Below are 26,290 nucleotides of genomic sequence, written 5' to 3'. Positions count from 1 at the left end.
AAAATTTTAAAAATGCGTATTAGATAATTGAAAAATCAGTACGCGCATTTTTTTAAATTTCATTATTTTAATTTATTTATTTAAAATTTATAAATTGTCTCGTATCTGCTACACTCACACTCATATTTTTTAAATTTTCGTTCTTATGGGTATCATTTAATTAATAAACTCAATAGATATTGAGGATGTTGAGGTTTAGTGCAACCGCTATGAGTAATTGTTTGCACAATCATAGATTGTAAATATATATATATGTGTACACATATGTATTCAAAAGATAAATTTTTTGCTCAGTAGATAAGTCGTTTTTGTCCTGGAACGAAATATAGCAGCTTATAAAATTATTAAGTTCTAATTGGATGTCATTGTCGTGATTGTTTTTTCCTTCTTAAATTAGAGTTCAATTACATGGACCAAACTACCAGTAATTGTAACAGTATTTTTTTTACAACTAAACATTTTCATATACAGACAGTTTATTAAAATAAATGTTTAATGATTTTGTGATTTTCGCAGTAATTTAATTTTTTTGTTAAACGTAAATTTTTTTTAAAAGTTAATTTGTTGTTATTCAATTTTTACGTTTATGTCAGGTAATTTTTTGAAAGTAAAAGGTCAAGTTATGGGTTGCAAGTAAAAAAAACAAATAAGTTTTAGTGTAGTCATGGAAATTGAAGAACCTATTAAACGAGGACTTTTACTTTTTCCTCCCCAAGGGGTTCTGAGTCAACTTAAGGTTTAAATTTAAAAAAATATATTTAAAAAATTAATTTAAACTGTCAGAAATATTTATTTAATTCATTTGTTTTAGAAAACGTGGCATAAACGATACTGTCAATTGTTCAAAGCGAGCAAATCTGGAATTGCGAGGTTAGAAATATGGGATTGTAAGGAAGATTTTGTTAATAAACAAAATTCGCCTAGAATTATTACGTTAGAAGCGTGTATTAAAATTGGCTTGAGTAGTCAACCAAAAGTATTTGAAGTTAGTATTTATTTAATATGTTGTCATGTATAAATTAATTGGTGACAGGACTAAATATCCACGACAAAATATCCATGAGACATAAAATCTACACTAGATTCCTGAAAAAAGTGTAACGCGACAAAAATATCCACGTCAAAATTATCCTCAAATCTCAAAATCCACATCAAAAATATCTACGAGACATAAAATCCACACAAATTTCCTCTAAAAAGAGTTACACGACAAAATATTCAGGTCAAAATTATCCGCGATTTTTAAAATCTACATAAAAAAAATCCACAAGACATAAAATTCACACAACATTCCTGAAAAAAGAATTACGCGGCAAAATATCCACTTAAAAATTCTCCTTAACTCTTAAAATCCACATAAAAAAGTATCAACGAGTCATAAAACCTACACAGAATTCCTGAAAAAGGGGTAACACAACAACCCTATCAAAAAGTTCCCATAGAATTCACTTAAATGGATCGAAAACCGCAAAGAATCCAATATTGTTTTTCGTTTTTAAACGATTTTTGACCCATTTGATTGGGTCCTATGGGAACTTTTGGATGGGAAAAAAATATTCACGTAAAAATTACCCACGCATCGTAATATTTACATAAAAAATATCCATGCGACATAAAATCCACAACACATGTAATATTTTACATGTATTTGGCCCGTTTTTCGGTGACAGGACTAAATATCCACGTCAAAATTCTCCTGAACTCTTAAAATCCACATGAATAATATCCGGTAGATATAAAATCCATACAAAATTCCTACAAAAGGGTACACGACGAAATATCAACTTCCAATTTAGTGTGAATTTTATCTCATAGATATTTTTGATGTAAATATTTAGATTCGCGGATAATTTCGACGTAAATATTTTCCCATGGATATTTGGTCGTATAACCAAATCAATTTCTTTGCAACTGTTTTAATAATTTATTTTAAAACAGGTGATAACCAAAACAAATGACTATCATTTTGGTTGCTTTACTGAAGCTGAGACTTGTGACTGGATAAATGTCTTCCAGCAAGTTGCGTTTAGAGACGATGCTTCAATTCAAACAATCGAAGAAGACAACGATTTATATTGTGCCAGTAATGAAGGAGTTTTTTCAGTGAAGCTCGTGGAGACTGAAGCATCGAAACGATGTCGATTAGACCCTAAGAATTACACTCTCGTGATTTCTACAACAGACTTGAAGCTTATCGACAACGACACAGTTCTTTTCGTCTGGCCATACAGATATATTAGAAAATATGGATACAGAGATGGAAAATTTACGTTTGAGGCTGGACGAAAGTGTCTGTCTGGCGAGGGATCTTTTAAATTAGAGCACAGTAACCAACAAGAAATTTTCCGATGTATTTCTTCCAGGATGAAATACATGAAAAAATTGTTGAAAAACAACGAGATTCCTGAACACGGATCTCTTTCGCTTGGATTAGATTGTAGTGACGTTCAGTATCAAGCTGCTTTGACGATGGAAGCTGGTTCAAGATCTCCGCTCCCACTGTCTTCTAACTTTAGCTCATTAAATTTAGGCGATGATGATCTTCCAGAATCACAAACTTCTCAGAAGCCTCTAGTATTTTACTCGTATTCATCAACATCCAGTTCGAATTCTGTATCCTTAATTAGATCTCCGCCAATGGTTAAACCGAAACCTACTAAACCTCCTAGAAAATACATCGATCCTAATTTAACACATGAAAAATTTGCCGACACGGAATCTCTGAATACATCTGACGTAAAATATAAAAAACAAAATTATTGTTCTTCTTCAAAGTTCGAGACTGCGATCGCTAATTTAGAATCAAAAGATGACGAAACAAATTCTTATGATTTAGTTGAGGTTCGAAATAACGCATGGAAAACTCACGGACTTGATACTATTCCTCACAATGAAAAACGAGATTCAAACTATTTATTGTCTGAATCGAATCCTGAGCAAATAAATTCTGTTATGAAAAATCTCGAACTTGCCAGGAAGATGAAAAGTATTAAAGAAGATCATAGTAATAGCGATAGTCACTACAATAATAATGAAACTGATGAAGACATAGGTATCGATTGTGAAAATTTTAACGATGATGATAAAAGTTATGATTTTCAATACGAAACGATAATTACTGAGAGCAGCAGCTCATCTACAATAGCATCAGTATCAACATCTGACCATAATCTATCCCTGAACTTGGAATCTCCTGCTGATTATGACAAACTCCAGCATATTGGATCTTTGTACAAAGGAAACAATAATTCTGGGTACAAAGTTCCATCTGTAGCGTCTAATAATTCGGAAAATTTTTTATCGTCTTATAATAGTAACTCGACTTCAGTAGAAAAATCGGTTCCTTCATGGAATGATTATGATGTTGTTGAAGATGTTCTTGCTGATAGCAGCAGTCGAGGGTATGGTGTTATAAGAAAAAAAGCTGCGCAGCCTGAACCCAAACATAAAGTTTACAATAATAGTGAATATGCCATTGTTTCAAAACCTAAGAGGGTATAAAAAAATATCATGATTTTAAATTACACATCACGTGATTTTAATTTGGTAATAAGATAAAAGATCTAGTACCCGATCAGGTTCTAGTTCCCTGATCGGGTACTGGATCTCTTACCTTATCTACATTCTGCGATAAGTGTATGGACTTCGAATTTTTTATGCTAATTTTATAAGTTATCGAAAATCGATAAATGTCAATAAATCCAGTGCTTTCATCAAAATTTTTAAATTAAGGAAAAAACCAAAACGCGGTAAAATGTATTCTATTCGCGTTGACCAAAAAATTATTTAAAAAATAGCAATACGTGTTTTTTACTGTGAAAAGATAAAGTATTTTCTATAAAGTATGACGTGAATATTAAATTGTAAATTTTATTCGATTAGGAAAACACTCTAACTAATAGGCAAAGCAAAACTGCTATGGAATTTAAATATTGCATTGTCAATTACTTTCAGTTAGTTGTTACATCAAGTTTAATTAAGAATGTATAATAACTATGATTCATACCAAAAATCTATTTTAAACAAAGTTAAAAAAAAATTGAACAATCAAACAAAAAACTTTATAAAAGCTTTTAAAATTCGATTTTATATATCCTGTTTGTGGGATTAACGTTATTTTTTTTTACAATGTAAATATTTTTATAAAATATGTATGTATAGTTTTTCATGAATTAACATTTTGATAAAAAAATTACAGTATGTGACAGAATTTTATCTAGTGGTTAACCATTTATTGTACGACCTTTAATTTTTTATTTAATATTTCCAGTTAAAACAAAATTATTATTTATATATGTATATAAATTTTTGCCCCAGGTTCTTTTATACCCTCTGCCTATCTTTAGTACAAAGTACTTGAGGATGGACAGTACTAATCGAATTTTACTTTTTTAATTACGTCTTGAATAATTATGAGACTCGAATGATAAAAATCTTCTGAAAAAAATTTTTTACACATTTTTTTAGAAGCTACAGTAGGACCTCGTTATAAGACTATTAAATTCTCTCAAACTATCGCGATACCTGGTTTATAAAAAAGACAGGATGATAGTCTTATAGCGAAGTCGAACTGTATAAAAATTTACTTAATAATTCATTAATAAATTAAAAGAAAAGTAAAATTCAAAAATTCAGTTAGTCCGCCTATGATCCTGAAGATAGCAGACATTTAAAAATTTTTGAATTTTTGATTTTCAACAAATCAATTGCAAAAAAATAAACTAAAAATTAATACATGAAGAAAATTTTAAAAACTACAAGCGCAATTTTTTTTCAAATATTTTTTTTTTTGTAGTCTATCGTCTAAAAAAAATCCAAAAATTATTAGGCGTCTGCTAACTTCAGTATCATGTCCGACTCCTGAAGTTAGCAGACAATTAGTAATTTTCGGATTTTTTTTTCACCAAATCAATTACAAAAAAAAAAAAAAAAAAAAACTAAAAATATGCACATGAAGAAAATTTTAAAAATTACAAGTGCAATTTTTTCAAATATTTTTTTTTTGTAGTTTATCGTCTAAAAAAAAATCCAAAAATTATTAGACGTCTGCTAACTTCAGTATCATATAATTTTTATGTATTTTTGAATTTAAAATTTATTTTTCTATAATTTATTAGTTTTTGGAGAAATTTTTAAGTCAAATAATTTAAAATATACGTGAAAATGATTTTTTTTTTCGATTAGTCTGAGCTACTACATGTTAACTGTGTGCACTTTGATTACTAATATCTCGCTTAACAAACAATAAAAAATTGTGATTTTTCAAAATTACATGCAGGACATCCACCTTGACATCATATTTCAATTGCATGAAATTCTTATAAAAAGTCGATTTGCAAGTGACCTAAGAGTGTCAAAAAATTTTTCATACTTAAAAAATTTCCCGAAACTTTAATATTACCGCTCATTTAAATGCGCAGACACGCTTGCGCATAACTCATTTGAATGTTATGCTAAAGGCCTATTTCCACCATGTGTGCTTTCAGTTTTCTATACTAAGTGCACAGGACATTGCACGTTGATGTAAATAATTTAGATTTGGAGATTTTTGCAGGAATGTGTGTTCTATTAATGAAAAACATTCCAGTCAATTCCAGTATAGTGTAAACAAGGAAAACAATTGATTTGAGTCAACAGTAATTACTTAGTTAATTAAATAGTTCATGTATTTTTATCAGTTCATCATAAAAAGACAACTGAAATGCAAAGTGACTGTAAATTTGTTGTTTTTTAGTGACTGTACGGAATTATATTAAAAAATACTTAGGTTCTAATAATTTAAAATTTAAAAATATTACTACGAATTTAAAACCAAACGTCAAAAAGTTAAATAACTTTTTCAAAATTTTGAAATTAAATTCAGACAGAATTTTATGTGTATAAAAAAATAGTTGAATTTTTTATTTAAATACGTATTCTACTCGCAAATATGTCAAACCTTTATGATCAAATTAAACTTATTTACGACCAGCAATTATACTCCAATGTAATTTCACTTGTAAGTAATTATTTTTTATTATTATAAATAGAAGGTCAGATAGCGATCCTGAAGTTAGCAGACAGTTACAAATTTTTGGATTTTTTTTTCATCAAATAAATTACAAAACAAAAAAACTAAAAATATACACATGTAGAAAATTTAATAAACTATAGGTGCAATTCTTCAAAATATTTTTTTTTTTATAGTTAATCGTTTTTAAAAAAATTCAAAAACTGTCAGACGCCTGCTAACTTCAGTATCATGGTCAAATAAGTATTTTTAAAAAACTTTTATGTTGACAGGCGAATTTAGTCCTATCACTGAGTGATCATAATGGTGATCTCTTACCTCCAACCGCAAAATTTCTTATTTATGTGCATTGTGCTGATTCGCATTTCCACCTTGGAGAGTATCGTAAAGCAGAATCATTGTACAAAAAGTCTTTACAATTTCGTAAGTTCTTATTGAAGTCAAAGAGCACATCAAAGTCAAATAATCAAGAGAGCTATAAAGATCTTCTGTCAGACATAGACATCAAATATCAAATCCACGTTTGCTTAATGAAAACTAAAAATCAACTGGAAGCCCTTCAAATTTTGCAAAGTATACCAGGAAAACAACGAACTGCTAAAGTATATTGATATTTTATTAATTATGATCCTTAAGTTAGTAGACAATTAACAATTTTCGGATTTTTTTTCAACAAATCAATTTAAAAAATAAAAATCTGAAAAACTGATGACCCTGTGGGCCAACTGTGAACTTTTAAGTTCTTCGAGGTCAAAAAAATTTTAATTTTGCTCAAAAAAAGTCATTTTTGTCAGACGATATCTTTGGAACAAATCGATCGCTCTGCGGTAATCGAAAGATCTTGTGGTGAATTAGATTTTATCAAACTTAGTAACAAATCAGTCGAGCGATTTACGAGTTATGCAACAAAAACTTTTGTAATCATTTTTATTTGTCCTACAACTTGTAAACTATTTGACTGATCGACTCCAAAATCTTATCAGTTCTAACTCTTAATGAGCCCTTTCAATTGCCGCGAAAATATTCAAATCGATTGATTTGTTCCAAAAATATCATGAGACAAAAAAAGTCCATCCGGAAATAGAATAGCGGGAAATTAAAAAAAAAATAAAAATATGCACAAGTAGAAAATAGAAAAACCATGGGTGCAAGTTTTGAATTATTTTTTTATTACAATTTATCATTTTGAAATAAAATCCAAAAATTATTAAATGTCGGCTAACTTCAGTATCATTATTAATTTTACGATTATATAAAAAAATTACAGATATTTGCGTAAACCTAAATAACATAAATATGTAAATTCTTCAATAGGTAAATATGGCATTGGCTAAAATATTTCATGACCAAGGAATGGAAAGATCTGCCATTACGACCTACAAAGAAGTTTTGAGAGAGTGCCCTTTAGCTTTAGAAGCAGCAGAAGGTCTTCTTTCACTGGGAGTTAAAGGGATTGAAGTGAATTCTCTGATCGTCGGATCTACGGCTATTTCGCCTAATCTAGATTGGCTGAACACGTGGATAAAAGCGCATGCCCACATGCATAATCGGGAGTACAGTCATGCAATTTCAGCTTTTAAAATATTAGACAATGTCAATTATCTTCGTGACAATTTCAATTTATTAGTAACTATGGGAGAGTGTTATTACTGCGCAGGAGACGATAAAAATGCACTAGCTTGTTTGAAACGAGCGCGTGCTATTGAGCCGGATACTATCAAAGGGTAAGCGAAATGAAATACTTTTTATAATATCCTCGTTATTGTTTGTAATAAAAATTTACAGTCTGGATCTGTATGCAGCTGTTCTGTACAAAGGCCAACATACCAAAGACTTGGAAAAATTAATACCCACCATAACAGTAAACGGAGAATGTTCAGCTGAAATTTATGTAGCGATGGCTTATACTTTATATGCAGCAAGGAAATTAAACCGAGCAAATACTTTGACTGCACAAGCGATAAATCTTAATCCGATAAATTTAGAAGCTATTATTTTACGCGGGAATATTCTTATCGATCAAAAAAAATATCAAGATGCTTTGCATCAATTTAGAGCAGCGGTTCAAATTAAACCATACAGATATGAACCACATAAAGGTTGCGTTGATTGTTACATTGGTATGCATCGTTTACGAGAAGCGTTAAATATTGCGAGCAGTGCTTGCAAACAACTGGGTCATACTCCAAGGGTTTTGTCTGTATGTATAAAATATATTTTGTCTGATAAAAGTAGAAAATTATGAAGTTAATTGACATATTTTAATTGTTTATTTTAAAGTTGTACGCATCAGTTTTGATGAAAGATCCGGTCTCTGTAGGAAAGGCTAAGAATCTTTTAGATAAAGCGTTGGCTCAAGATGAATCATATTTACCGGCGGTTTATTATTTAGCTGAAATATATGAACAGGAAATGAATTTGGAATCTGCTATTGATTTACTCGAGAAACAAGTTGAAATTCAGCCGAATTGTAAATTACATCAAATGTTAGGTGATCTTTGTGCCAGGGTCCACAATGAAGAAAAGGCACTAGATCATTATGCAATAGCTTTAAGGTTAGTATTACATAATATCAGAAGACACGGTAGTGTCTCGCACCAAGTACACGTTTAAATCATATTAGAAATCTTTAAATGAAAATCTTCCTAATAGACATGTATAATATTTTTCAGTCTTGACCCAAGTAATAGAAGAGCACTCGAAGGTATGCATCGCTTAGATAGCACGGCTACTAAATTTGAGACATCATATTATATGACTGTAAGTGAAGAACATGCTGATACAACTTATGATGTCGGAGATGGTTTACCTGACTCTGATAATGATGAAGCAGTTGAAGAAAGTGAAACTGAAGCGGTCTGGTCTGATATGGATTTAGAAGCAAATAGTCAGTGAAACATTTTCAGTCGGTTTACTTTTAATTTATAAGGTGTCAAAATAATTTATGAACTTTTGTAAAAAGTTTTCCTACAATCCGTTCGATAGGATTCGTCTGCTGAAAAATGTGGCAATGATCTAGAAATAAGACTTCACTTCTTTAAAAAATTCTTAGATCTTAATCAAAAATCTTAGTACGTTTTGAATATTAAACGATTCAGTTATCTCATTTTAGTTAATAAGTTAATCAATTTTTTTGCGTTGCTGCAGTAGCGTTAAAGTTAATACACGTAAAAATTATTGTTGTTTAAAATGATATTGTGTCATGGTAAAGCCGGCATGTTGAACACCCGCAGAAATTGAAAATCGTATACTTGGTGCGAGATACTACCGTGTTTTTGCATGTTTTTATCCAGAGACGTGGTAGTGTCTCGCGCCAAGTTCACGGTTTTAAATTTCTGCAGGTGGCCAACATGTCCGGCTTTACTATGACACCATAGCACTTCAAACAAGAATAATTTCTCCGTGTATTGACGAACCATCTTTTTTTACTGTGTAAAACTACAGAGCAACGTCACATTATTCTGATCCAAAGTTTTGTTCAAGTAATTAAGGAAATCTTTCAAAAGTTAATGTACTGTCTTTTTCCATAAAGGTTCTAATCATGTGGCGACAAAATTAAAATTCTAATTTATGTATATACTAGACAATTTCATCAATTTATATATGTATTTCATGAATAATACAACAAATACATCGATACGAACGGGGAGAAAAATAATTTACGTTACCTTTAATCATGTTGAAAAATTTTTTTTAAGTATACAATATATTTTTTTTTATTTTTTACAAAGTTAATTTATGTGTTTTTAATTATTTTAAGCTCCTACCCTACTAGGTAGCTCAGCAAATTTTATGAAATTCTATACAATCATGATTTTTGGCATTAGATTTAAATTTTCCTTTTAATTGACAATCAAGTCACCGTCATCAGTCTATCGAGTGCCGAAGAAACTGCAGTGAAGTGACGAAAGATTTACCAACAACTTCTTATTTTAATGAGAAATTTATTTCCATTCCAGCTCCCGGAATATTTGCGTGCATCTACATATATTCGGATATATATTACTGTATATTCTCATTTTATTAGTACTAGTACTAGTACTAGTATTCAATAAGTCTTTAGTTACCGAAAACTATAAATTCTTTCGTAGTCAGCATCAACTGAGTGTGTCGTTAATAATTATAAGAATAGAACTGAAAAATGAGCAGAAGTATTTCCTATTAATTTGTAAATTTTTTCAATGAGAAGCCTGCACTCTTCGGTTTATGTAAATTTTGAATTTAGAGGCACATTTTTGAATAATCGAGAATTTAAAGAAGAACTTCTGCATTATTGAGAAATGTAAAAAAAATTCATGATACTGAAGTTAGCAGACGTCTAATAATTTTTGGATTTTTTTTAGACGATAAAACATTAAAAAAAAAATATTTTAAAAAATTGCACCTGTAGTTTTTAAAATTTTCTACATGTGCATATTTTTATATTATTTTTTTGCAATTGATTTATTAAAAAACAAAAATTCAAAAATTTTTAAATGTCTGCTAACTTCAGGATCATAAAAATTCATTATATTTTTCGTATTATTCTGAAATTTCCAATTCAATCCAATTATTAAAAAATATTGTAATAGATATTTTATAAGTTGATTTAAAAAACTGACATTTAAACAAAATAATATCAGTAACTATTTTAAAATATTGTATATTTCAATTAAACATGAGAAAATAGTACACTTGTAAATAGTCTATAATTTATAATAATCAATGAGTTATTTTATTTATAGTAAATTCAGGACATATGTGTAACAATCTGTACAATATCAGTATCAGTAAAGTATGCGTCGACAGTGCGAGTGCGCGTTCGCATAGAAGAGCATCCATGACATCGTAGTAATAACAGCCACCTGTCGATCCGACCGTATTCCGATGGCTAGACAGTAGTTAAAAGTAGGCTTCTCATTGAACAAAACATGTTAAAAGTATTACATGCACTCATCGTTACTCAATAATATTACGATCAATAGTTATAAGATCATATGATAATACCGAAACATTTTAAATTTCTAATTCGTTACTGAAAAAAAATATATGAAAAACTTCTTATTTAAAAACATGTTAAAAAGTGAATGAATTTTTTATTACATACAAGAAATCATTAAAATAAAGTAGTGAAAAAAATACTGGCTTAGTCATCGCTTTAAATATTTTTTGATATCAAATACAGTTCATTTACTCACAGGAAACTGACTGGTATGTACGATTTTTGTTTGAAACAAATTCTTGACCCACGTTCGTATATAAATATATATATCTTAGTTTTTTGCACAATATGTATATACAATAAGTATACAATCGATTTGATCTAAGCTATAAAAGAGTATGTATAAAAAATATATGAGAGATGCGCCGATAAGTTAATTCACAGCGCGATTTAACGTAATAAATATAAGACGATGTTTTTATCAACAGGAAAAAAAATTTTAAGAGATGAAACTAGAGTCTAATTTCTGGGACATAAAATATTTTTTCAATAGTTTTTAGGGCGTGAAGGAAACCTGAGAAATAATATCGTCTTCCTGTGTTAAGTAAAGTCGAGATAGACAGAAGGGTATTGATAATTGAATAGCAAAGAAAGTAATATTAGACTATCAATGGATAAAAGAAAAATTCATCAGTTACAATACTGTTTAGTGCAAAAAAAGTATTGTAAATAAAAAGTAACAGCTGTTATAGTGTGTCACTAATTTTCAGTATTAAAAGGATATATAAATTGATAAGTAAACATAGATACTATACAGCGAATAAAAAAAAACCGGAAATACAACTTTTTTTATTGCTTAGATAGGGAGAGAAGTCATAATAATGATTGTGTGCTTTAGTTGTAAAACTTTTTAGTTTTTTACAATAACAACATTTTACCCTCTGTCACCCTAAGCTTTTTTTCCGCTTTATTTATTTGTACTCCCTAATTTATACTTCCCCTTTATTTATACTCCCTAAGCTTTTTTCTCCCTTTATCTTGCGGCTGTGACCCGACTTGTGCTTATACTGTACTGCAACATCACGACGTTGCCCTACTTACCTCACCTTGCCGTGGAGGTGTAGTGACATAGGGAAACTTCAGAGAAAACCTATGCCACCCTGATTAAAAGAAACGATTCGAAACGTCAAATACCCATAGAAAGGGTGATTCAAAAGTATTAAATTTTTTTTTTCTAATCGTTTTAAATCGTTTCTTTTAATAAGGGCAGTATAGTTTTCTCAGTTTGGATAAAGCTCTAGTGATCGATAAAATTTGATAGAGAGATAAAGTACATATATACCCAAGTAAAAGAAAAATCATTTTATATAAAGTATAATGAAGTTTGTGTTTTAATTACAGGTATAACATTTTTCATCTGTTGATCACTCGATTTAATTTAAATGGAATGCTAATTTTCACTCGAAAATGGAATCCCAATATCTTTCGAATAACTTGAGGAGTAAAACTACTAAGTGGGTCTGTCCAAGTGATCGTCAGTTGGCGCTGCGGGGAAAGTAAATATTTTGATTATTAATTTCACGATATTAACTTTCAACTTTTAGCAGAAAATTAAGAAAAGAAAGCTATGGATTTTCATCTAATGTGAAAGTTCTTTTTCTTACATATTCCACTATATATACCCCCAGTACATGATTCAGCGCAGTAGTTCGCCGGTCAAACTTTGAATCTAACCGACCCAGGATCGAGCCCAGTACATTCCGCGATGTTAAAAAAAAAAAAAATTATCTATTCCAGAATTGATGCTTAGTCTGTTATAACACACAGGATATCTGATTCTCATTATGTTCTTTTTTTTTTCATTATTATGGCACGTGACCCAATTGGGACGATAGCCAAAAGGAGAAAAAAAAACAGTATGCGATTTGAACAAATTTTCCCTTTATTTATCGTATATATCGTATTTATTTATCGTATTCCAAAGTAATCTACCTGTTTACGGTGAAAATTACAAAAAAAAAAATCATTGAAAACAGTAACAGTTAATTATTAACTACTGTTGTCTTGTAATTTTATACGCCCATTCTAAAATGATTTATAGAATTTACCATCGAACTGTAACTTACTGTAACTTTTATACAAATGAAATACGACGAGTAATTAATATAAAGTTTGACTACATCAAGAACACATATTATGAACGCCTGAAGAAGTGTCAATAAAGACACGAAACGTCGCGAAATAATAAACAATCTTGAGCTGTTATTTTGATCCTACAACCTCTCAATCAATAATATAATATTTATCTACGGATCTTACTCTACATAAAGTAAAAGTTAATTAACAAAGTTCAAATGTTAATAGTAATATTATAATCCATTATATTATAGATTAAAAACTGGATGGTCAGTGAAAAGTGTAATTCTAGATGGTGGATATAACGATCATACGTTACATTCATCCTGTTCTAGAAGTCTTTCTTCACTTAATAATGTATCTCAAAGCTCAATCGGCTTGACATCTGAGGAACAAAAACGAATAATTGAGGTATTAATTTTATTAATAAGCAGTAATGGATGGTCCTCGGTAGAGTCGGACTCCCAGAGATAACCCCCTGCGCATTTAAACAAACAAATAATTATAATGATAAGTAATCTTATAGAAGAATTTTTATAATTTCCTTTTTGAACCAGGTTATTAAGCGGGCAGAAGTCTTAGATCTCTCTGAACAAGAACGAGTTGGTAAACTAGTTGAACGCCTGGATAATATGAAACGCAATGTTTCAATAGTTGCCTCAAGATCAAACAATAAAAGTTGTGGAAACAGGTGTATCCGCGACAACAGATGTGTTTGTTCTTGTGCTTTATGCAGTGAAAAATTTTCCGTTCTTGGAGCTGGATCGGTTTTGTGTAAAGATTGTTGCAAATACGTTTGTAAAAAATGTGGTGTCGAAACTACAACGATATCAGCATTAGTATTAACAAATGAATCACGAATGAAGTACAAGAAACCAATCGCTGCTTCTTCAACACCCAATATTTCATTAGCTAAAACTTTCAATGATGATGAGCCAATAAAAATATCCACTAAAATTTTTCTATGTCGTATTTGTACTGAGACACGCGAAATGTGGAAAAAAAGTGGCGCTTGGTTCTTTAAAAGTTTACCCAAATATATTTTACCGGAGAAAAAGGTATTTGTGTTTTCGTTATCATTCATTTTAAAATAATAACAAAGTTATCAATTTTAATAATTAACTTTTAGAAAATTAAAAAGGAGCCTGAAAACGTCAACTGTGGGCTAAGTACTTCTTCAGAACCAATTGAACAAGATTCGTCCTCTGACGATGATGTTACCCCAATTTCAACTAAAACTCATTCATTTCTTTCGCGCAGTTTGTCTTCAAGTCTCACTGGGTTTCCTCAAAAACAAAATGTCGATATTAAAGCAGAAGTTGAAATCGAGCATGATACCGAAACAGTTACTGAGATTAATGAGATGAAAAGTAATTCAAATAAATAACATTTAAAATTTTTACAACTTTATTTTTTCTCTCATCATCACTTAATTGTAACACAGAAATCTTCATCTTTCGCTTTTTAGACTAATGATAGAAAAGTTGTAAGGGACAATAAGAAAATGAGTGATTGGATTGTTACTTAATTTTTAATTAATTTCACAGAAATCAATCAAACGAAGTTAGAAATCTAAGGTATGTAATCGCCAAACATATATATAAGCGTTCAACACTTTCGTGCCGAGTGAATTATTCGAGCCTATGCGATATTCCATTCAATTGTACGGTAGCATTTTTAAAGTAAATAAATAATGCTGTTAAGTGGGGAAGTATGTGCTCATGCGCACACAAATACGGGAATATATACGTGATTTTGGTTTTGAAAATAAAATGTTACCTTATTTCTATTTAATTTTATTCAATTAAATTTTTCTTTATAAGTTAGATATTACACTACTGCTCTGCGACAAATCAACTTGTCCATTAAGAACTTTCTGTTGTAGTTTTTTACAAAATATTTTTGCCATAAGATGATTTCTTCTTACTCGTTCGTCTTTTTCTTGTTGTTTGCGTTTACTCCTAATTTCATTTAGTCGCAAATGCCGTAAACGAAGCCTCATTTTCATTTCGTCATCACCGATTTTTCTTAAACTTTTAGCTGTAAATTGTTCAAAAAGTGATAATATTATGAGTAAGAATACATATTCGAGTCATTATACTAATGAATAAATTAACTATGCAGGCACTTTCTGATATTAACCTTCAGTCAATCACGCAATGAGAGAACTGACGTTAATGGAGAACCAGAAATTTTGCATACGGAAAAATTATTCTTGTTTGAAATATGCTGTTATAGTAAAACCGGACATGTTGGCCACCTGCAGAAATTGAAAACCGTATACTTGGCGCGAGATACTACCGTGTTTTTGCATGTGTTTATCCATAAACACGGTAGTATCTCGCGCCAAGTACGCGGTTTTCAATATTTGCAGATGGCCAACATGTCCGACTATACTGTAATAGCATAGCATTTAAAACAAGAACGATTTCTCTGTGTAATGATTGGGAAAAATTGATTGTACAACAGGTATATGATGAAAAATTATAAAAACATTTAAACTTACTCGAAAGTTTTGGTTTTTGGTTGACAGCCAAGTTAGACACTTGATCGTTTACTAGTAGTTGCATTCTATTTTTCTTTTTTAATAATCTTAGCTGTGAAATTTCAGATATATAACGTTTCCTCATCTCTACATTATCTACAAATTTTGGTTTGTTCTTTTTCAAGTAGTCCTGAAAAATTCATATTATTTGTAAAAATTGTAATCATCCTGAGTATTTTCTTATATTTAGTTTTTTTTTAATCTAAATAAAACAAACCTTTAAATGAAATTGAATCGAATCGCAATGAGAATTATCGCCGCTATCTGACTTCGGCGAGCCGGGTGAATTTGATGTGTTTTCGTATGATTGGTTCACATTTGAACCTTTTTTTACATTTTTCTTCTCAAAAGATAATTCATAAGCAATAGGCTTTATATAAATTGAATTACCTGATAAATTCGGATTAATTTTACAATGAAATGTTTTACAATCTTCACAAAGGATCGTTTGATTTGCCTTTACACTTTTTTTACCCTTCTCTTTATCCTCACTACGTTTTTTCTGTGACTGCCTTTGATCATCTTCACTATTTCTTTCTCTTTCTACATTTTTGTGACAACATTTGTGACAGCATTTCGTTTTATCAATTCTTTCTTCATTTTCACCTACAAAATCACTCTTGCATTGATCATTCAATCGATTTTTCGTTTCTTTTTTAGACCCAATTTGAGACTGACTCCCTCTAGATGTTTGATCATCCGTTGATTGTTTAGCTTCTGAGGTTAATGGACGTCTATTACATTTGTGTTCGTCACTTTTGACTTCCTCATGTTGAAAAACTTCCGGAGATGACGATGACACTCCAGCCAATTGGGATCTCGCAGTCTGTACTCTATCACTCAACTCATTCTTTGTAGCATCATTTGAACCGTGTTTCTCATGACCATTTTGCCTCTCTGAAACCTTGTAATTTTCATTACATTTCTCAACAAGATTTCCATGTGAAGACCACGGTTTATTTTTAAAGTATTCGCTCTTAGGTAAATTTTCTCCCAAACGTTTCGACTTTTCTTCGATATTCAAAAGTAATTCTTCCCTCGAATAGTCATTTTCATTTTTTTTAATAGACTTTACCGATTCTTCGAGCAACTTTTTCAAACTTGACAAGTGATTGATTTCACTATTGATCCACATAAGCTGATTTTTCTTTTCTACTTCAACATAATCTATGAGTCGAGTTGCCGATGCTATTCTAGAAGTGCACCACTCATCTGCAAAACGTCTCTCTGACATTGTCGAGGGTAATCTCCAATCAATTTTTTCCCGCCCAATGTTCCGCTCAATCTCACTTTGTTTCTTCAAATTTTTAAGTGAACTATTAATTGAAATAGGAGTTGTAGTGTTAGTAGTAGTAATAGTATTAGTTGTGGTAGCAGTTGTGATAACTGTCGAATTAATAGAAGCATTTGGTGTAGTAGTAATTGTAGTTGTTGCAGTTGATGTTGAATTTTGGATGATTCGGGCAGATGTCGTGGTTGCAGTGGGTGCTGATGAGATCTCCCTCATACCGTTAAGTGATTTGATCATTAGTTTTTCTTTGTAATTCAAATTTTTTAATTGCGGCAAGAAGCTATCGGAGCTTTCGTATTTGTCAACATCAAAAACTTCACTGTCTTTCTGATGATTTGATTGGTTATGTCGGTAATGATGTAATCGGCGCTTATCATTTCTCAGGCCCATTCGGGCTTTTCTTCCATCTAACATGTAGTCTGTCCGATCTGTATTTCTTTCTTCAAAATTATCGCTACTTTCGCTGTTTACAAACTGATTTTTTCCTTTAATTTCCCTGTTGCCTTGATTTTTACAATTCGACGGAAAAACTCTTTTATTTAATTTAGAATCCTCGGACGATTCTTCCGTACTGTTTTGTTGGTTTCTTTTCTTCGCAAATGCTTGAATCATTTCTGTACAATAGATCTTATTCCTCGCATTATCTGGGTTCCATGGTACGTTATCTTCTAATTTGTACTCTATTTTATCGTCAGTGTACTTGGCTGTGACGAGCCTTTTGATTACGTGATGAATTAGCCGCTTTTTCACTTGTTTGTCGCATTTATTAGCGTTAACAAGACTCCTGAGAATCGTCAAACTCCGTTCGAGATCATGAAGAAGACTATCGGAGTGACCCCAAAGTTTTTCATCTAAACTTGAACTAGTATTCGGCATCGTCGAACAAGATCTTTCAGATTCAAAAGAAGATGTGCGACTGGCGTTATCACCGTGAGAAAAATTTCTAAAAGTATGACCGGGAAAATATTCAAAACTATTAGATGTTCGACCGCCTTCTGTCTTTTCTTGATTTTCTGAATGAAAATTTTCATTCATATTTTGAATTTCTCCTTTTGTTTTACTGTATTTAGTAGCATTAGCTTTGACTTCATATTCCGAAATCGACTGTGGACTTTTTAATGGATTCATTTCTTCTTTTATCAAAAACCTTTCATTTGTTGGTTTGTTTATTTCATCAGGTAACTCAGTTTGCCAATTTTTAACTTTTTCTTCCGCATTTACTTTCTTAGATTCATCTAAATCTGCAGTTGAAGAAATTTTAGTTCCTTTTAACTTTTGTTTGTATCCATACTCAGGAGTAGAATTTATTTGGATAGATTTGTCACATAAAATTGGTTTATTTTTTACAGCGAATGATGAACTAGATTGAAACTTAAAAGGTACTGAGAGTTCTTTATAGTCATTACTTATAATTTTTCGTAAGTCCAATTCACTTATACTTCGTTTAGAAGAATCAATAATAGGGGTTATAATAATATCATCTACTGATATATTTTTTTGCGACGGATTTGATTTGCCGGCATCGGATATTTTTGATTTATCAATTTCTTCAACATTTGAAGCTGGACTTTCTTCATCCTTTTTAGTAGGGACGTCACTTTTAAGTGATACATCTTTATTACCAGTTACATCCCCAACAATAATATTTGAATGACTAGTTTTTATGATCGGAGTGATTTTGATCTCATCTGAGTCTAAAATACCGTCAGTTAATCGGGTAGAGTGAGCGTCAGGTTCTGAGGAATGTTGGCGAGTTTTTAACAGTGAGTTATTTGTCTTGTCGTTAAAAGACTCGACATTTGAAGCAGTCGTTCCTTCGGGATCTAAACGAAATGATGTGGAACATAAGCTTTGAGTTGAAACTTTTTGTTCAACTGTTCGAATCATATTTAAAGATTCTTTTTCTGTCAACGACAAAACATTATTGTAACCAACATCTGCCCAACTATCCCATTCTAGTGGTTTATGAGATGTATTACTAGATGATGGAGATAAAATTTTTAGGTCTCGGTCAATTGTTTCAAAATTTGAATTTACGGACTTATCTAATCTTTGACTATTTTCAGTTCCTTCTGTTTCTAAAAAGGTATCGGTTTTTACAGGAGTTTCTACAGATGTTCTTGGCTCTGAAGAAATTCGTTCAATATATGAAGACGGAATAACGTTACCGGAAGATCCAGATAATTGTCCAATAAGAGGGGGTCTAGTCCATTTCCGTCGTTCTTTAGGGGCATCAAGAACACTCACAGTTTTGTTTTCATTTGACGAAGCAACGGTTTGTCGTGATCTAGGTATTATTTGGTCACGAGCTTTCCAAGAATAGCCATGCCGCTCAGCGTTGGCATTAGGCAATGAAAAAAAACGATTCAAGTTTGAATTTTGAGAATATTTATGATAATACTCCATTACTTGAGAAGAAAGAGATTTATTAATTTCATAGGATACACCTGACGAAAATTTTTGTAACGGTTTTATAGATATAGTATAAGGTTCTAAATTAGTACCACTATCCAAACTTTTTGTACTGTTATGAGGAAATTCAAATTTTTTAGTTTTTGTAAGATCTTCAATTCGCTCATCACAACTGGACTCGGAATCATCTTCCATTATGCATTTTGTTTTGGCTAAAATAATAAATATTTTTAAAAATTTTTAATTAACAAGACCGCTGATAGTATTCAATAAAAATTCAAGTCGTTCTTTAGAAAGTCAAAGTTAACAGACTCAACTTTTTTTTTTCTTTCTTCAATTAGTGTCAAAAAAACTCTAATTTATACTTGAAAACAATAACAATACTATTTATCATTATTATCACTATATATTATAAAAGAAAGTCCCCGCGCTGGTCTGCCTGTACGCGGCAAATTCAAAAACTACCGAACGGATTTTCATACGTTTTCCACCAATGGACTGAGTGATTCATAAAGAAGATTTAGTTGTATAAGTCATTGAGATTTAGTGTAAATTGGCTGAAATATGACGATGATAGTTGAAGAAGTAGGAAATAATCATGCGACTGGGAGCTTTTTTCTGGCGCACGCCGCGTAAAGTAATAGAGTTTGAAGAAAACAATGTATTAAGGTAAAAGCCCCTATACCTGCTCACTTTTCATTGGAGTGAGATTAAATCACTCAATATAAATTAATAAATAAAATGAAAAATCATATTTTTTTTTTATAGTTATTTTTTTAAGTTTCGAGTATTAGAATAAAATTTAAGTTTGAAGAATAATGTTGATAATTAATTATCATTAATTTTTAAAATAAGGTCCTTGAGTGTACCCATAGTCACTCACTAAAAGTTGTGATGTACCATTACTCGATCAACACATGGCCTTATAGTTGTTCGAAGACAATATCAATCAAACTATGATAAGTTCATTGATTTGGAAAATAATTTATAAATTATACTACTTTATTCTTTCATAATATAAAATTTCATGAATTTTAAAAATGTATTTAATAAGATATAGTTATAACAATTCTTAAAAAATTTGACGTACCCTAAATTTAATCTAACGAATGAACGTTAAAGTAAAAAATGCCCGGCTTTGCGCGATTTTGAAAACAGTCATTTAATTTAAATTTATAATCTATTATAAAATAATTTGATACATCATATTTTAATATATTTAGATTCACAAATAATTATTTATCAATAATAATATTTTTAGTTGTAATTTTTTTTTATAAAAATTATAAAAAAACGCCTTAAACAGTTAAAGTGAGCGACTAATGGTACTGAACGGTGATAGGAGCTTTTATCTTACAGAGTTATTTCTCTTATAAAAAGATCTATCAAACTGTGGCAATACTGTATGTCAATCTTCTAAGATTAACACACAATGATTAAAAAATACCCGTGCGAAGCTGGGGCTGGTTACCAGTAGTAATATTCCTGATTATACAAAATGATGAAAAATTTTGAATGCTGGCCAAGTCATTTCACATGATAACCGGTGACAGAAATTCAAATATTATTTCAGGATTAAAAAGTATTCGGAATGATTTACATGATTTGGAAGGATTAACAAATTAATCACTTCAAATCATTAATCATTTTTTTAAATCAGGGATAAATTATCAATGAAAACTTAAGTTTGAATTGTGAAAATTGAACACAGTCGAAGTATTGGTTACAATTACACGTGAATTAATATCTATTAGCTCTACAACGTGGGAATTTGAATCAGGTAAGTTTTAATTTTGAAATAAATTTAAGATGACATCAATCATAACCAATTTGACGAAATTCGAACCATAAAACTGAAGAAGACCCCATGGAAATATTACGTTTTGTTAAATTTTTGAAAGCACATTCGAACCAAATAACGAAAAGAGTTTATAACCTAGAAATTTTTACTTTACTATTAAAAGGAATATTTATTAATTTAACAGAACTAAACAATAAACATAATACTCACTCAAAAAACATCGTGTGAATAAAACGTTCCTTATTATTTTTTAATATTAATTAAATAATCAGTTTCAGAATATAACGATAATCAAAAATTACTTTTTTTTCCTTAATGTTCAATGTATTTAATGTTTACCGAGAATTGTTTTGGTAATTATACTGTACACTTATGTTTAATAATACAGTGTACAGTCAAAGCCCGCTTCTTCTCCCTCTCAAACTTTACCCCCACCATCATCGACGTAAACTATGGGTTGAGTACTAGACTCAGTTGTCATCAATTTGTTGCACTGAGTACATTTATAAAAAAAAAAAAAACGAACAACGAACAAACAATAATTTTGGGCAGACAATCAAGAACAAAAGACGAACAAACGATTTGTTTATAGAAAAGTAGAATAAATTGAATTGCTTCCGTCAACTTGAGACGTGATTTGATGATCCTGAAGTTAGCAGACAATTAAAAATTTTCTGATTTTTTTTTCATCAGATCAATTACAAAAAAAATTTTTTTCAAAAATGCACATGTAGAAAATTTTAAAAACTACAAGTGCACTTTTAAAAAATATTTTTTTTTTTAATTCATAATTTTGAATCAATTCCAAATATTATTAGACGTCGGCTGACTTCTGTATCATGTGTATTATAGTGATGCAAAATGAACGTCATTTTGAGTTACGATCCTGAAGTTAGCAGACAATTAAAAGTTTTTGGATTTTTTTTTAACAATAAAATTTGAAGAAAAAAAAAACTAAAAATATGCACATGTAAAAAATTTAGAAGACTACAAGTGCAATTTTTTTAAATGTTTTTTTTTTTTTATAATTTATCGTTTTTTTTTAAATTCAAAAATTGTTAGACGTCGGCTAACTTCAGTATCATTTTTGAGTTCCGGTCACAAGACGGTCCGCTGACGGTCACAAATTTTTCAGTCAAAGTTCGTAGAATTTTTGTCAGAACTTCTTAATGACACATTTGTTTGGGGATGTAACCCAAAAAAATATACATTTGAGTTTGACAGTTCAGTAGTAGAACATTAATTGGTCATAATTACAATAAATAAATTGTCGAATTACAATGGAGCGTAATCTTGAAACAACAATGGAAGATGCGTAAGTTAAATAATTTAAAATTTTTGTAAATCTTGTTTTTAAAAATACATCAAGTGCTAAAGATTATAAACTTTTCTATGATTAAAGAGTAAAAGCAGTAGGAATAACAGGGTGCATTTTGACGGACAAATCTGGGCTCTGCCTTGGAGGTAAAAAATTCTAACTCACGAATTGATGTAAAAAATTATTTGTTTAAATATTTACGATTATTTTTTTTTATAGCAAAAGGAAATATTTCTCCAGACAGCGCAGGAATCATAGCTGCTATTGCCAATCAAGCTGCGAAATTAGATCCTGAGGATGCTCCTATAGTTTCTCTTCAAAGTGACTCTAGGTATGGAATTGCATAATATTTTAAAAATAAATATTTTTTGTTTTTCCAGCAAAAATATTTTTTATTAGAACTTCAAGTGATTACTGGCTGGATTCATTTATTATATTAACAATAATCGTAAAGAAAAATTTAAGAATTTCTTACTTGTTTATAATTGGCGACTTGAATTTTCTTGGTTTGATTAACAATATTGTTATTCACTACACTTTTCTCTAATCGATAATTTGTTTTAAACTTTTTAAAATTTATATTTATTAAAAATTTATACAATGTTTCAGACAATGTTTAATTCATCGACATGGTCCAGTAATAGGAGCTATATTTAAAAATTTACCTCAATGAAAATCAACGTACGTTCTTGAGTTATCAAATTTTACAATGGATTTTTAAATTTATAAATTTTAATTTTTATATTGAAAAGAAAAAAAAAGGAATTATTTATATCGTGATATTTGTACATATGTTAAAACAAAATTAATGCATTTAATAATGCTCGATGGATGTATAGTATTTAATAAATTTGAATCATTTAAAATATTGGAGTAACGTTCGCCGAATTTCAAAACTTTTTGATACGCAAATAAATATTGGAAACGTAAAATGGAGATTCTTCAGCGTTTTCTAGAATTTGAAGGGCTGAAAATTTTGTATTTTTGAGAATTTTAATTCGGCTCCGAGAAAAAACGTTTTGAAATTATCATTTACCAAAAATATATATAAGGCGAGATACCCAGTATCCGATCGGGGAACTAGTACTCGATCACTTATGTATTTGTATATCTATATTTAGTAAATATAGATATACTAATATATGGAGTGATCGAGTACTAGTTCCTTGATTGGGTACTAGGTCTTTTACTTTACATGAATAATTAAATTACTTTGTTTATAAACTTTTTAAAAAATTCAAAACATAAATCTAAGATTACAAAATAATAGTAAAATAAAAGTAATGATTGAAAACTAATATAGTAATAATAATAATAATAAACTATTAAATATCTATTAGAAATATTTTTTCAAAAATCTATACCTGAAATAACTCGAATGAATTAAAAAAAAATATTACTACGATTTATTGATTAAGTTTCGAAGTCTTTATTTATTAAAAAAAATTCTTTTTACTTTAAAAAATAATTATAGTTCTTATTTGAATTATTTTTTTAATATTTCTTAAGTATAGGAAAAAGTTATATTTATTTATTTCTTCTATTTTCTTTCTTCAATACATAACTCACGTTATTTCTTTGTCATCAAGCTTGTTGTACTGAAACGGCTCCACGGTTTGTTGGAATAACTTATAGAATTGTGCATCAGTTTTTATTTGATGAAGGTATCGACGCATAACTTGAATACTCGGTAAATTCATGTACTGATTCAACAAGAGGAATCTGTACATCCGAGGTGACTCAATGTAAATCAAAAGGGAAAGAAATAGCCAAGTTTGTGTAAAATTAACATTATCATTATTCGCATCAACGTTCAAAGATTCTTTTATCATCAACTTTTGAAGCTCTGGAATATTCAATGACTCAATCATTTTAATGAACATTTGCGGGCTGTCTTTCATAGCTTCATACTTTTCGTTGCGTTTCGTCATCTTCGAAAGAAGTTTGTGCAGTTCGTATATTGTCTGTTCTTTTTTCACAAGCTCTGTACTTTTTTCCGGGTCGTCATATTGACCTGGCTTTCGAATTTTGCGTCTAATAGAAGGCAAACTCAACGAATTACATTTTGAACAGCGAGTTCCGTTATTTTTCATCAGAATCGGGCACTCATTATGCCGCCACTTTACATCTTGACGATAAATTATTAAATTATCAATATCAGTAGATGGTAATTTTTCTAAACCATCACATATCACACGTTGATCAAACTCTTCTATAAATTCTTCAACGTCACGTAGCGCATGAACGATAAGACTTCGTCCGTCTGGGAATAAATTGTGCTCTCGAGGATCGAGTGCATTTCCTGCAGCAGAGCATTGCAGAGTCATGTCACTCTTCAAAAAAACTTGTTTCTGGACGTAGGGTACACCAGTTTGCGTCATGTTCATACGAGCATAGATTACAGTTGTTGCTCTACCCGCAGAAATTACCATCGTGGACCATCCCCGTGGTAAAGGGACTTCAGTATAGCTATCCAGGAGATCTTCAAATAGCAGGGGATCTTCATTTTCATCACGAGGATCCACAATATCAACTGTCATATCTTCGTAACTGGATCTACGATCTTCGAAATTGGATCTCCGATCTTCGCTTCCATTATTTGACATTTTTTCACTTTCCTCTGAATCCCAATCGATTGATTCTTTCAATGATTCCTCGTCATTAGAATCATAAGTTTTTATTTCCTGAGGAGATTCATTGGATTCATTGGTTTCTTTATTTTCTTCACTTTCTTCAACTTTTTCATTATCTCCAGGATAATTTACTTCTTCAACATAAAGAATCTGAGAGTTGTCATTTGTTTTTAAATAAATAGTGTTATCATTGTCACGTACGCCGTAAGAATTATCAACTTCGAGTGTTCTCAAGTCTTCCAACTGATCATTGGCGACAACAATCATGTCGCCATGTTCTTCAAGAGTCGAATTAGCTTCGTTTATTGTTTGCGTAATGTAAACTAGCTCATTATCCTCTTCTTTTACTTTACCAGATGCATTATTAGGAGCTTCGGAATTTGAATAAGTTATAAGATCTGCGCGGGGAATCAGAAATACTTGCTCTTTACCATCAGTAAAAGTAACTTTTTCTTCATTTCCCCACGTGCGGTTTACTTGAAATATCTCATATTCGTCATCCGCTTCCACTTGCATGTTTTCCATATCACAGTTCACACTGGGAACTGCGCCAGGGCGTAGTCGGCATTTTTTGTATTTTATCTGTTAAATTTTTACGTATTAATTATCAATAAATTACAAGACTAATTAAATAGTTAATTACTTACTGTTACTACATGAGGCGGGACGCCGCTAACCCAGTGAGTGATGATGTCCCCTGGCGTAAAATGTCTACTGCACACAAATGTCTCATCATTAACAACATAATCCTTTATTCCGATGGCTTCTTGCCATTTTTTACGAGTTTCCGCATCCTTTGGGGCGGAAAAAAAGCTGTAGGAGTTTTTGTAGTTCGTTTCTTTACACAAAACGCACTTGCGAGTCATTTTGTTTCGCTGATATTTATTTATTTGTGGGAAACTTTAATCTGTAATACAAAAAAGACGAATGATACTGATTTTTAAACGAATGTTTGGTTATTATACAAGTTAACTAATTTTTTCATAGTTACTCGGCGAATTTTAATTAAGTGGACAACTTTACCTGTAATTATTTAGTAAATTTTTAATTAATTAACATCACAATAAATATTATTACATACTTGGACGTTCAACGCATATATTTACACTGCATTTGTTTTACTAACTCATTACGCACATTTGTTTTTTTAGGTACTTTTCGGCCATTTTGAGTAGGGACTTTTTTTCTAGTGACATCTTCCTGCGACCCAAGCGCTAAAAGTT

At 30.5% G+C, this 26,290-nt stretch overlaps 6 protein-coding genes across 8 annotated transcripts; 4 read left to right on the top strand and 2 right to left on the bottom strand.

The window, feature by feature from the left end:
* Positions 1 to 294: 294 nt before the first annotated feature.
* On the top strand, positions 295 to 4,202 carry LOC130671143 (docking protein 2). Its single transcript, XM_057474867.1, has 3 exons — positions 295 to 736; positions 812 to 985; positions 1,939 to 4,202. Exons 1-3 carry the CDS (start codon positions 665 to 667, stop codon positions 3,499 to 3,501), a joined length of 1,809 nt encoding a protein of 602 aa, XP_057330850.1. The 5' UTR covers positions 295 to 664; the 3' UTR covers positions 3,502 to 4,202.
* A 1,313-nt stretch (positions 4,203 to 5,515) lies between these two features.
* On the top strand, positions 5,516 to 9,683 carry LOC130672252 (anaphase-promoting complex subunit 7). Of its 2 annotated transcripts, none has more exons than XM_057476819.1 (6): positions 5,516 to 5,998; positions 6,283 to 6,612; positions 7,325 to 7,734; positions 7,796 to 8,210; positions 8,291 to 8,565; positions 8,663 to 8,790. In XM_057476819.1, the coding sequence occupies exons 1-6, from the start codon at positions 5,930 to 5,932 to the stop codon at positions 8,670 to 8,672; spliced, it is 1,509 nt and encodes a 502-aa protein (XP_057332802.1). In that variant the 5' UTR covers positions 5,516 to 5,929; the 3' UTR covers positions 8,673 to 8,790. The 2 variants fall into 2 exon arrangements, with proteins under 2 accessions (XP_057332802.1, XP_057332714.1); XM_057476731.1 differs by having other exon boundaries at positions 5,519 to 5,998; positions 8,683 to 9,683.
* Positions 9,684 to 10,733: 1,050 nt separating this feature from the next.
* Positions 10,734 to 14,810, top strand: LOC130672358 (rab effector Noc2-like). Of its 2 annotated transcripts, none has more exons than XM_057476942.1 (6): positions 10,734 to 11,200; positions 12,333 to 12,487; positions 13,322 to 13,478; positions 13,625 to 14,125; positions 14,197 to 14,437; positions 14,615 to 14,810. In XM_057476942.1, the coding sequence occupies exons 2-6, from the start codon at positions 12,399 to 12,401 to the stop codon at positions 14,641 to 14,643; spliced, it is 1,017 nt and encodes a 338-aa protein (XP_057332925.1). In that variant the 5' UTR covers positions 10,734 to 11,200; positions 12,333 to 12,398; the 3' UTR covers positions 14,644 to 14,810. The 2 variants fall into 2 exon arrangements, with proteins under 2 accessions (XP_057332925.1, XP_057333012.1); XM_057477029.1 differs by having other exon boundaries at positions 10,735 to 11,200; positions 14,536 to 14,810.
* On the bottom strand, positions 14,499 to 21,486 carry LOC130672188 (uncharacterized). The gene is made up of 4 exons (XM_057476615.1): positions 21,327 to 21,486; positions 15,830 to 19,527; positions 15,574 to 15,742; positions 14,499 to 15,107 (listed from the first exon to the last, which is right to left on the bottom strand). Exons 2-4 carry the CDS (start codon positions 19,508 to 19,510, stop codon positions 14,884 to 14,886), a joined length of 4,074 nt encoding a protein of 1,357 aa, XP_057332598.1. The 5' UTR covers positions 19,511 to 19,527; positions 21,327 to 21,486; the 3' UTR covers positions 14,499 to 14,883.
* A 722-nt stretch (positions 21,487 to 22,208) lies between these two features.
* LOC130670033 (uncharacterized) lies at positions 22,209 to 23,543 on the top strand. Its single transcript, XM_057473209.1, has 4 exons — positions 22,209 to 22,431; positions 22,519 to 22,580; positions 22,654 to 22,765; positions 23,044 to 23,543. Exons 1-4 carry the CDS (start codon positions 22,397 to 22,399, stop codon positions 23,105 to 23,107), a joined length of 273 nt encoding a protein of 90 aa, XP_057329192.1. The 5' UTR covers positions 22,209 to 22,396; the 3' UTR covers positions 23,108 to 23,543.
* A 283-nt stretch (positions 23,544 to 23,826) lies between these two features.
* LOC130670023 (uncharacterized) lies at positions 23,827 to 26,248 on the bottom strand. Its single transcript, XM_057473199.1, has 3 exons — positions 26,091 to 26,248; positions 25,715 to 25,974; positions 23,827 to 25,649 (listed from the first exon to the last, which is right to left on the bottom strand). The coding sequence occupies exons 2-3, from the start codon at positions 25,931 to 25,933 to the stop codon at positions 24,000 to 24,002; spliced, it is 1,869 nt and encodes a 622-aa protein (XP_057329182.1). The 5' UTR covers positions 25,934 to 25,974; positions 26,091 to 26,248; the 3' UTR covers positions 23,827 to 23,999.
* Positions 26,249 to 26,290: the final 42 nt, after the last annotated feature.

This window comes from Microplitis mediator, chromosome 1 (genome assembly GCF_029852145.1).
Source record: "Microplitis mediator isolate UGA2020A chromosome 1, iyMicMedi2.1, whole genome shotgun sequence".
Lineage (NCBI taxonomy): Eukaryota > Metazoa > Arthropoda > Insecta > Hymenoptera > Braconidae > Microplitis > Microplitis mediator.
This window is presented reverse-complemented; position numbering and strand designations above follow the sequence as displayed.

Excerpts from the sequence above, each read along its gene's own strand:
- LOC130671143 (XM_057474867.1), top strand. The coding sequence starts at position 665 with ATGGAAATTGAAGAACCTATTAAACGAGGACTTTTACTTTTTCCTCCC. Across the intron at positions 737-811 it reads GGGTTCTGAGTCAACTTAAG|AAAACGTGGCATAAACGATA; the intron begins GTTTAAATTTAA and ends CATTTGTTTTAG. Across the intron at positions 986-1,938 it reads GTCAACCAAAAGTATTTGAA|GTGATAACCAAAACAAATGA; the intron begins GTTAGTATTTAT and ends ATTTTAAAACAG.
- LOC130672252 (XM_057476731.1), top strand. The coding sequence starts at position 5,930 with ATGTCAAACCTTTATGATCAAATTAAACTTATTTACGACCAGCAATTA. Across the intron at positions 6,613-7,324 it reads GAAAACAACGAACTGCTAAA|GTAAATATGGCATTGGCTAA; the intron begins GTATATTGATAT and ends ATTCTTCAATAG. Across the intron at positions 8,211-8,290 it reads ATACTCCAAGGGTTTTGTCT|TTGTACGCATCAGTTTTGAT; the intron begins GTATGTATAAAA and ends TTTATTTTAAAG.
- LOC130672358 (XM_057476942.1), top strand. The coding sequence starts at position 12,399 with ATGGAATCCCAATATCTTTCGAATAACTTGAGGAGTAAAACTACTAAG. Across the intron at positions 12,488-13,321 it reads CAGTTGGCGCTGCGGGGAAA|ATTAAAAACTGGATGGTCAG; the intron begins GTAAATATTTTG and ends ATTATATTATAG. Across the intron at positions 14,438-14,614 it reads TGAGATTAATGAGATGAAAA|AAATCAATCAAACGAAGTTA; the intron begins GTAATTCAAATA and ends TTAATTTCACAG.
- LOC130672188 (XM_057476615.1), bottom strand. The coding sequence starts at position 19,510 with ATGGAAGATGATTCCGAGTCCAGTTGTGATGAGCGAATTGAAGATCTT. Across the intron at positions 15,743-15,829 it reads CGATTCAATTTCATTTAAAG|GACTACTTGAAAAAGAACAA; the intron begins GTTTGTTTTATT and ends TGAATTTTTCAG. Across the intron at positions 15,108-15,573 it reads CCAAAAACCAAAACTTTCGA|CTAAAAGTTTAAGAAAAATC; the intron begins GTAAGTTTAAAT and ends AACAATTTACAG.
- LOC130670033 (XM_057473209.1), top strand. The coding sequence starts at position 22,397 with ATGGAGCGTAATCTTGAAACAACAATGGAAGATGC. Across the intron at positions 22,432-22,518 it reads GAAACAACAATGGAAGATGC|AGTAAAAGCAGTAGGAATAA; the intron begins GTAAGTTAAATA and ends CTATGATTAAAG. Across the intron at positions 22,581-22,653 it reads ATCTGGGCTCTGCCTTGGAG|CAAAAGGAAATATTTCTCCA; the intron begins GTAAAAAATTCT and ends TTTTTTTTATAG.
- LOC130670023 (XM_057473199.1), bottom strand. The coding sequence starts at position 25,933 with ATGACTCGCAAGTGCGTTTTGTGTAAAGAAACGAACTACAAAAACTCC. Across the intron at positions 25,650-25,714 it reads TCCCGCCTCATGTAGTAACA|ATAAAATACAAAAAATGCCG; the intron begins GTAAGTAATTAA and ends AAAATTTAACAG.